Below are 9854 nucleotides of genomic sequence, written 5' to 3'. Positions count from 1 at the left end.
TCTCGAGTTAGCTAGATGTTAAAAGATAAGGACCCTGGTAACTGAGAACAATAATTTTTTGAACTGGGATTTGAATCCCAGATTTCATCAGAATTAGACAGTAATAGTCCAGTTGTATGATCTTGGTCATATATGGTTTGAAGTTATAGCAGAGGTTCCCAAACATATCAAATGCTCTCAGTTATTTGCTTCCATCAACATAGTGGTAAGAAATTCACTCAGGATTATTTGTATTTACATGGCACACACGTATTTCGAGGATCAGCTTTGACCATGAATTTGATCAACAAAGCAGGGATTACATGTCAAAGAAAAAGACCATTCAATTCGTAGTAAAATGTAGTTTCGAAACAATATAATTTATAAAAGTATATCTTGTTGGTGAAATTTATTGTCGAAGTTTAATCAAAGAAATCGATGGCGCTATGTAAAATCCCGCGGAAATTGTTGCTCGGCACATTGAAGCGATCTACTCCCTTCGTAAAGAAATATAAGAGCATTTAGATCATTAAAAGTAGTGATCTAACGCTCTTCTATTTCTTTTCAGAGGGAGTAATACTTAGCATACAACAAAATCTTCAAAAAAAATCACTGCTTTTGCAGAATAGCTTATTCTACTTTATCCCATACCGATGTACATGCTCGAACTACAGGAAAGAGCACATATTGCATCACTAAAATTTGTTTTTTCAATTAAAGAAACACTACAGAATCTCATGATGTTTTACCGATCCTAGCCTCACCTCGTATATGCAACAAAATGAAGAGATGCACTACTTCCATCACTTGTAGGCATACTTGGTCAAGAAGTCAGATACTTGTGAGGCACTCTCGTACGCACCCTCGATGCATCGGCCCAAGGCAACTCCTGCGACGTAGTTTCCTCCTAGGAACAACCCGTCGTAGCCGCCTTGGCCCAGTGCAGATTTTGCAGCAGCAAGGCGATCAAGGTGCCCAATCAAAAACTGTGGTATTGCTTGTGGCCACACTCGAACCCCTAATGCTAAAGGGTCTGCTGCTCTAGGGTTTATCAACATTTTTCTGAGGTCACGGTCAACGGCTCCTACTAAGTCACTCTCAGTCTGCAAATAAAATAGGATCAACAGGAATACAATCAGTAACAAGCAATCTAACAATACCATCACAACTGAATGCAGCACCTAACAAGTGGTTCGCATCTATCATAATTTCATAATTGCAGCTGGTGGTGAAATATGCAGTCAAATTGTTTACACAAATCCCAAAGGAAGACATAGGTGATCAACACAAAATGAATACTGTAAGAATATATCATGTAATAAGAAAATGACACGAGGATCAGGCAGGTTGAGAGAACCTTGGAGACGATCCCTGTATTTGTAGAACCCCCGATATAGTTCAGAAGTAACACTCTTCCAGCAGGAGCACGATTAGGAAAGAGAGAAGAGCTATATATTGTCCCTAGATAAAAAACACAACTAATTAGTAATCACTGACAAGATAAATGCAAACAAAGAAGCAAGAGTAATGTTCATAGTTGTTTGAAGCTAAGAATCTATTCCCGATCGAGATACCTAAAGTCTCGACTCCTTGGCTACGTGGATGCAACTGGCCGAAACCCTGGAGCTCCCCATCAATTAAGCATTCTTTTCTAATAGCTTCTTTTGGATATGAAACAGTTACAGCAGCAACTGGCGGATAATAGAATTTTGAGAGTGCATCTGCTGCATCAATCTGCAGGAGGGGTTCAATGAACACAGGAGGAAGTATGGTTAGACTACTTTAGAAAACCTAAGCAATGTGAAATAAAGTTACTGCTTGCAACTGCAAACTATGGGTTCGACACATATATTCGCCAAATGGTACGTTGAACCAGGCTTGAAACGCCCTGACAGGCAGCTAGTGGGACAGATTCCGTTTACTGTGTAACAAATTTAGAAAGTTAGGAATAAGCACCCACCAGAAAAAGTTTGCCAACTAGTTAACTTCATGTAGAATGTTCGGAACTCTTCTGTCCAGGAAGAAATAAGCATGTCCCATGCCACGTAGAAAAGATGGCCATAGAAACATACATGATAGGGAAGGCTACCTAGTGTAGGGAAAATACCAAATATCGCATAAAGTAATCTAGTGCACCTTGTAAGATATGCATTAAGAACAGCATGGAGTGGCTTGCCAGGTTCAATTAAGATAGCAAAGTGAAAGGAGAAACAAACCACTAAGGCATCATCCTATCAACGAAGTAGGTGCTGTTAGTCTTATTTGTGCTTAATGCTGAGGCTTCTAATATGCTGAGGAATTTAGGTCCTGTGGGCTTTATATTTTCCATTTCTGGGTCAAAATTTGTTTTCTACTAAAAATCTTCTTTTAATATGTAGTATAACGCATACTGATGTCTTGTCTCGTTTTGTCAAAACCAGATACAACTTTCAGAACATATAATTATTTTAAATTTTTCTTTGGAAACATAGAGTTTGGTTGTTGAAGATATAGTACGACTTGTGAATCACTGAACAGTTTGACCAGGTTGATCAATGCAATCCTGAGTCTGAAAAATCACAACTTCCTGCAAAAAGTCGCAATAATGCGTTACACTAAGATTACAGGAAATGGTTGTTAAGATGCAGTCCTATTTTTTGGCAAGTCTATTTAGTGGAAGTGTACTAGTGCAACATTTCATGTTTCCTAGCAAACAAACAGGGAGGATCCAAGAAAGTTAAAGAGTAATAGTAGTAGTGGCCCAATGTATTTTTAAAACAAGAACTTTAATTATAGAAGCACTTACTGAAAGTGGGCGCAAGATATCACTAGCAACATATGACGGGATGGTCATGATAACACTTTTAGCCTGCACTGAAACAAGTCCTTCTGGTGTTTCATAACCTAATACATATCCTTGGTTGTCCGCCTTTGTAATGCTCGTAAGCTTCCATGACAGCTTGACTTTACTACCCAGCCTGGAAAAGAAGGAAATACAGAACAGAATATGGTTAAGTGACACCTAGTACTACATCATTGCTGGTTCATGATCATGTCTAAGTACAACGGCACAAGGTCCACACCGAAACACAACAACTTGTATTGATAATAACAGAAATTCATAATTGCGCAAAGAAACGATAACAAACCTAGATGCGATGGCATTCGGGAGCATGGCTAGACCCTTCCTGAAAGATGCCACCGTCTGTCCCTTTGGTGCCGGAAGTCGGCTAAAAGTGGTGAAAACAGGTTAGTACAACGGAGCAGTTAACTGACCAACTAAATAAAAAAGTATGGTCTTCACTTACGGATCCCTTGGCGGTTTGGGGTTCTTCCCTTTATCCTGAATCGCCTTGATGGTTCCACCAATAATACTACCTCCAATCTCCTCCAACCTCCAGACCTTCCCAAATGCAGCCTTCATACTAAGCTTCGAAGGATCACCAGCATATACACCTTAATGTTAATATCGAAATGTTACATTACTAGCTATCACAGTCGTTGCACGCAACAAGCAGACTATATATGTAACAAACAGGCATTGCGCATTATAATAAGGGAACACCTGAGCAGAAAGGCTCGATGAGGCGCTCAAAGACCTCGGCACCGAGGTTGCGGCGCACAAACTCCTCCACCGACTCCTCGCGCCCCTGAAACCTTCGCCGGAGACGCTCAGGCCCATCAATGTTGACGGCAAAGCAACAAATTCAGAAAGGAATCAAGAATGCAGCACACACTGGAGGAGGTGGGCGAATGCCGAGCGCGCCAAGGCCGGCCCTGAGCTTCCCAGGGATACTCATGAGGCTGAAGAAAGGCAGGTCGCCTGGCTTCGACGGCACCGGCCTCAGCTTCCCCTCCCACAGCACGAACCGGGGCGCGTTGGGGTCCCCGAACACCAAGTCATCCTTGAGCCCGCTGTCCACCTGCGCAACCAATCCATCCATGGAGCGTTTACATCATTCTGTACACGAATGTCTCGAACAATCACAATCGGAGAAGCGAGCAAGAAGCGTACGGCCATGGTGAGGACCGGGTCGGAGGGCTGGAAGCTGTTGGGTCCCTCCTCCCACAGGTACCCCTCGTCGGGACGCTCGACGGTGGTGATGTTGCCGCCCGGGCGGTCGCGGGCCTCCGTGACGAGCAGGTCGCTGACGCCGTATCGGGTGGCCAGCGCCTGCGCGGTGCAGAGGCCGCTGATGCCGGCGCCCACAATGACGCATTCCGCGGACAGCCGCACGCCGGGCGCCGCCGGAGTCTCGGTCGCGCTGCTCGCGGTAGCGCAACGCGGGCGGACGCGGTGTGGGCGCCCGGTGACCCTGCCGCGGAGCGGCGACGCGGCCGCGACGGTGGCGGTGGCCATTGTTGCGCCGGCCATTTCTGTCGCTCGGGGGAATGTCAGTGCGGCGGGGTGGATAACGCGATCAGGTTGCGGCTGTGTTGGTTTGTTGGTTTGGGCTAAACCTGTTCAAACCCCGAGCCGGGCCGGGCTTTGTAAAGCCCGAAACTAAAATCCCAAGCCCAGGCCTGGCCCAGCCCGGCCCAAAGCACATGAACAGTGCCATTTTGTAATTAAAATAATTATATTCGGGATATTAAAAATATAATATACCTATATTTCAAATAAAATATACATTTATTGCCATTTTGAGCTTTTTTGGGGCTTACACGCCAGGCTTCGGGTGGGCAAATGGAGCCCAGGCCTGGCCCAGATGTCGGGCTCCGGGCTCGGGCCTCCGAACCAAGCTACCCATGCACAGGTCTAGTTTGGGCTTTCGAAGTTGGAACGGCCCATTGTAGATGGATAGAATGGGTCGCTTTCTTTTTTCTTTCTTTTTTTGAGATCCAATGAGTAACAAGCTACAATGGGTAGGATTACACTCAGCTAGAAACAAATCTTTAAGATTCTCTCGGACTGACCCAACTAGAGCTTGGTTGCCTGCTGTTCTCGCTAAGAAAGCTAGCTCATAAGCCAGTTTGTTGAGTTTCCTCCCAACCACACTAATCCAGTAATCAGCAAAAAGTTTCAGAGTTTGCCTGATGTCCGTCAGGATGGGGTAGCATTCTGAAACTCCAACTGTGGTGTTTCTCAGCTCTCTATCAACTGAAGCGTTGTCAGTCTCCAATATGGTTCTTCCATTGTATCTCTTTGCAAGTTCCTTCAGACCACACAGGATAGCCTCCGCCTCAGCCTCCTGTACTGAGCTGCATTTTTTCAGGCGTTGGCAAACTGAGATAAAGACCAGACCCTGGGGGTCGCGGGCCACAGCTCCGCCCCAGCAGTCACATGTGCCTGATAAAAAGGCTGCATCTGAATTTAGCTTTGCCCACCCAGGGGCCGGTGGAGACCAGTGCTTGGGTGAGGCACCAAGGTTGTGTCCAGCCTGGTCTTTCTCTGCTTTTCCCCCTGCTTCAGTTTCAGTGGCTGTCTGGGCCTCCAAAAATTCAGTTTCATATCTGACTAGGAGACGCACCGATCACGTCACAGTCTCCTTCCCAAAATCATGAATCACATCGTTACGCAAATTCCATGTCTGCCAACACATCACTAGGATCCTCCGTTTGGTTGCCTCGCTTTGCATGCCCAACAGCATTTGAAACCAGAGATCTCCAGTATCCCTAAAAGCTTCTTCTTTTGGTAAATCCCAGGCTGACCTTAGTTCATGCCTCAGGGCCCTGCTTCTTGTGCAAGCGATGAGAGCGTGATACTCATCCTCTATTCCATTCCCGCAGAGATCACAGGTATTATCGATGGCAATTGTATGCCTAAAAGCATTATGCTTAGTGGCCAGTGACTGTGTGGCTGCGCGCCATCCGAACACCTTAATCTTTTGAGGGACTTTTGCCTTCCATATGGTGTCCCATATGCATCTGTCTCCTACCTCATTTGCCAAAGAGGAAGCTCCAGCATTGGAGTTCCGTCTGATTCTGTATGCCCGTTTATATGCACTTTTGACCGTAAATATACCAGTATTCTCATAGTGCCAGGCTATCACATCCTCCACCTCACGAGCTGGGATTCTTATTTTCTCAATCTCTTCCGCATCAAATTTGTTGAAACTTTGGTTTATCAGTTCCATGTTCCAGTCCTTGGAGTCCGCCTTCATCAGTTGGTTTACCCACCTGATTCTTGATCATCCTATAAATCCCGCGGTTTTACATCCTTCCTTCCTGGGTATCCAATTATCTCTCTGGATCTGGATGCTCTTCCTGTCTCCCACTCGCCAGATTAAGCCTTCCTTTAGAAGCTCTAGCCCAAACTCAATACTTCTACAGGACGGCAAGGCATCGGCCGCAAACACTGTATCCAAGAACTTGCCATTGGGAAAGTATTTTGATTTTAGCACTCTTGTGCATAGGCTGTCTGGTTGTTGAATGAGCCTCCAACACTGACGGGACAGTAGAGCTTGATTAAAGCATTTCATGTCTCGAAAACCAATGCCTCCATCTCTCTTGTGCTTGGTCATATTTTCCCAGGACATCCAATGAACTTTTTAGCGTTCAAACTTGTCTCCCCACCAAAAATCCCTGACCAATTTCTCATACTTATCACAAAACCCTGTATTAAGTTTGAAGACCCCCATAACAAAGGATGTGAGTGATTGCAGCACTAACTTGACATTCACCTCCTTTGCCGCTTGGGACATGAACCTCTCATTCCAATTATTGCACCATTTTCTGAATCGATCCATGATGGGCTGAAACTTTTTATTTTTCATTCTGCCATCTGGGGTAGGAAGGCCTAGGTATTTACTTTCAAAGGTGTCTGCTTCCACTCCTAGAATATCCTTTATCTGAATTCTGACTTCCGTCGGGCACACCTCACTGACAAGGAGGGAGCATTTGCTTTGGCTCAACAATTGCCCCGTACACTTCTGGAACAAGGTGAGGGCGTCTTTAACTTTCCTAGCCTGATTTGTTGAAGCTTTGAAGAATAATAGACTATCATCAGCGAAAAGAAGGTTAGAGATGCCCGGGCTGCTCCGAGCCACTTTTATGGGGGTTATATTACCTTCTTCAACTTATTTCTTGAGCAGACTCGCGAGCTCATCAGCGACGAACAAAAACAGGTATGGACTCAGGGGGTCCCCTTGTCTCAGGCCTCGTGTGGGGGTAATAGGCTCAAGAAGCTCCCCATTGCACCTAACTGTGTATTTCACCGACTTAACGCATGTCATGACCCATCCTATCCATCTCTGGTCGAATCCAATCTTGTGAAGGGCTCCTTCCAAAAATCCCCAGTCCACTCGGTCGTAGGCTTTTGCTAGGTCGAGCTTATATGCACAATAGTTATCTCTCTGGTTTTTGCTATGCCGGATCTTGTGGAAGCATTCAAACGCGATGAGCGCGTTATCCGTGATCATTCGCCCTGGGATGAAAGCACTTTGGGTTTCTGAAATTAGCTCATCTAACATGGGTCGGATATGGTTCACTAAAATCTTTGAGATAACCTTGTAGATTACGTTACAAAGATTGATTGGGCGATAATCTTTTATACTTTATGGATCCGCTCCCTTTGGAATCAGCACAATTACTGTCTCATTTACCCCTTCCGGCATGACCCCATCTTCAAAGAACTTTATTACTGCATCAGTAACCTCATCCTTCATCACCCCCCAATTCCATTGGAAAAAGTGTGCTGGAAAGCCGTCCGGCCCCGGGGCCTTGAGGGGGCCAATTTGAAACAGTGCATCCCCAACCTCCTCTGGTGTCACCGGTTTGGTTAACGCCATGTTCATGGAATCATCCACTCTCGGGGTTAAGAGGTTCAACAGCTCCTGTGGTTTGACATCCTCATCCTTGCAGTACAAGTCCCTGGAAAATCCATTTATCAGTATGTCTTCGGCCTTCTCAATCCAACTCCCATCACTTTTCTTCAGCTTTGATATTTTATTCTTTTTCCTTCTCCATGTTGATTTCCTATGAAATTTTTTAGTGTTTGAATCCCCTTATTTCAACCACATGATTCTCGACCTCTGGCACGACATGATCTCCTCCATGTACAGCATCTCATCCAGCTCCTTCTCAGTCTCCTTAATTTTCCTTTCCGTGTCCGTCGAGTTCGGGTGCTGCCACATGTTTTTTAGCCGGGCCCGAAGACTGTTGATTCTATTCTGGACCGAACAAAAGTCCCTCGCAACCCATTTCCTTAAGGAAGTTTGCATGTTTCTTAGTTTTTTCACAACTGCAGCCAGTGAATTCCCTGTTCTGCTTTCGGACCAAGAGTTGTTTATTGCTTCCTATAGTGTCTCAACTCGTTCCCACATTGCCTCATACTTGAAGTTTTTCTGAATTGGTCTCCATTCCTTTCTACTTACCAGTTGCAAGAGGATCAGGACATGGTCTGACCTAGTTGAAACAACATGTTCTACCCGAGCATCCTTGAACAGACTGCTCCACTCCAGCGATGCCACTGCCCTATCCAGCCGGGCCTTGCCATTATTTATGCCGCTTTGCTTGTTATCATACGTCCAACTAGTCCCTTTGTACCTAGGTCATGGATGTTACAGTCTGCTAGCACCTGTTGAAAGCTAGCCATGTTACTCTCGGATCTTTTCTCCCTTGAGAAGTGTTCGCTCTGCCACATTGTTTCATTGAAATCCCCGATGACAAGCCAAGGATCAGAAGCATTCGGCCTTATACGACATAGCAGGTTCCACATTTGTATTCTATCTTGAGCTCTAGGTTCACCATACACAAAGGTACCCCGCCATGTAGGGCTGTGAGGAGATAAACGGATCAAGACGTCAATATACCTCGGGCCAATGGCAAGCTTCTTTATTTCTACTTGTTCATCATAAAAGAGAGCAATGCATGCACTTTTTCTGGTGCCGGCATGCAGGATACAATTCTTGAGGCCTAGCCTCCATCTAAGCTTATTGACATAATCATTACTTTGCCGTGTTTCAGAGAGGAAAACTAGTTTCAGCTTGAGAGCATTCACAAGACCCACTAGTTCATGAACTGTACGGGGTTGGCCAAGTCCCCGATAGTTCCAGATTAGCACTATCATGGTTCCTGGTGGGCGCCATCCTTGGCGCCCACCAGTTGATCGGGAGCCTCGAGCCCGATTGCTTCCTTTCCACCATTCCTACCCTTTCCTTCCTCACCTTCCTCTGAGTCTGAACCCTTCCTCTTCTTCTTCTGATCTGAAGTAAGTTCTTGTTGTTCATAACCATATTCAGAGCCTTGCTGTAAGCCACCACCACCCCTTTTTCCCAGGATTAAGGCTGAAGCCTTTCCCCCTTGCTGATCCATGTCCTGCTTCTCCTCCTGGCCACTACCTAACTTCTTTCTGCTTGCAAGTTTGCTTAAGATATTCTCACTCTCAGCTTTCTCTCCATCTATAGCTCTATCCTGCCTTTTGCCTAGAGCAGATTGCACAATCTTTCTTGCCCTACTTTCAGTTACATGTACGAAGGACTCAGAGCGACCACAACCCATACGTCATATTTTAGTTACTCCTGACCCAACGGTACCTTTACCTCTGGCCTTGGTGTTGGCGTTGCTTGGAGTAGTACTTTCAGTGGCTGGCTGCTTGTCCTTGACACTGTCAAGGGGACTCTTCTCAGCATCAGGAACTATCTTTGAGTCCTCCTACATCGTTTTGGCTATAACACCCTATGACCCGTTGTCATCCGGAGCGGTATGAGCGATGTAGTTTGATTTCTGGCCGCCAACAATAGGTAAAGAGGGACTGTTGGTGTTGATGAGAGGTGGGAAATCCTCTCTTGGTGCAGCCACATTGACCACCTTGGGGTCAAGCACCGCACTGTCAATGTTATCCTGCACTTGCTCAAGGTTGGTGTCGATAGGCACAACATCAGGCCCAGGTGGTGGGGGAAGGGTTTTCGGTGTTGTCGTAGATTCCCTAGCATTTGCATCATCAGCTTTGTCCT

General features: G+C 45.7%; 1 protein-coding gene across 1 annotated transcript; it reads right to left on the bottom strand.

The window, feature by feature from the left end:
• Positions 1-577: 577 nt before the first annotated feature.
• LOC123110370 (protoporphyrinogen oxidase, chloroplastic) lies at positions 578-4381 on the bottom strand. The gene is made up of 9 exons (XM_044530864.1): positions 3974-4381; positions 3696-3881; positions 3524-3608; positions 3267-3414; positions 3108-3188; positions 2765-2936; positions 1554-1713; positions 1337-1440; positions 578-1082 (listed from the first exon to the last, which is right to left on the bottom strand). The coding sequence occupies exons 1-9, from the start codon at positions 4331-4333 to the stop codon at positions 783-785; spliced, it is 1596 nt and encodes a 531-aa protein (XP_044386799.1). The 5' UTR covers positions 4334-4381; the 3' UTR covers positions 578-782.
• Positions 4382-9854: the final 5473 nt, after the last annotated feature.

Source organism: Triticum aestivum, chromosome 5B (genome assembly GCF_018294505.1).
Source record: "Triticum aestivum cultivar Chinese Spring chromosome 5B, IWGSC CS RefSeq v2.1, whole genome shotgun sequence".
Lineage (NCBI taxonomy): Eukaryota > Viridiplantae > Streptophyta > Magnoliopsida > Poales > Poaceae > Triticum > Triticum aestivum.
The sequence above is the reverse complement of the archived record's forward strand: the minus strand, read 5'-3'. Positions and strand labels throughout refer to the sequence as shown.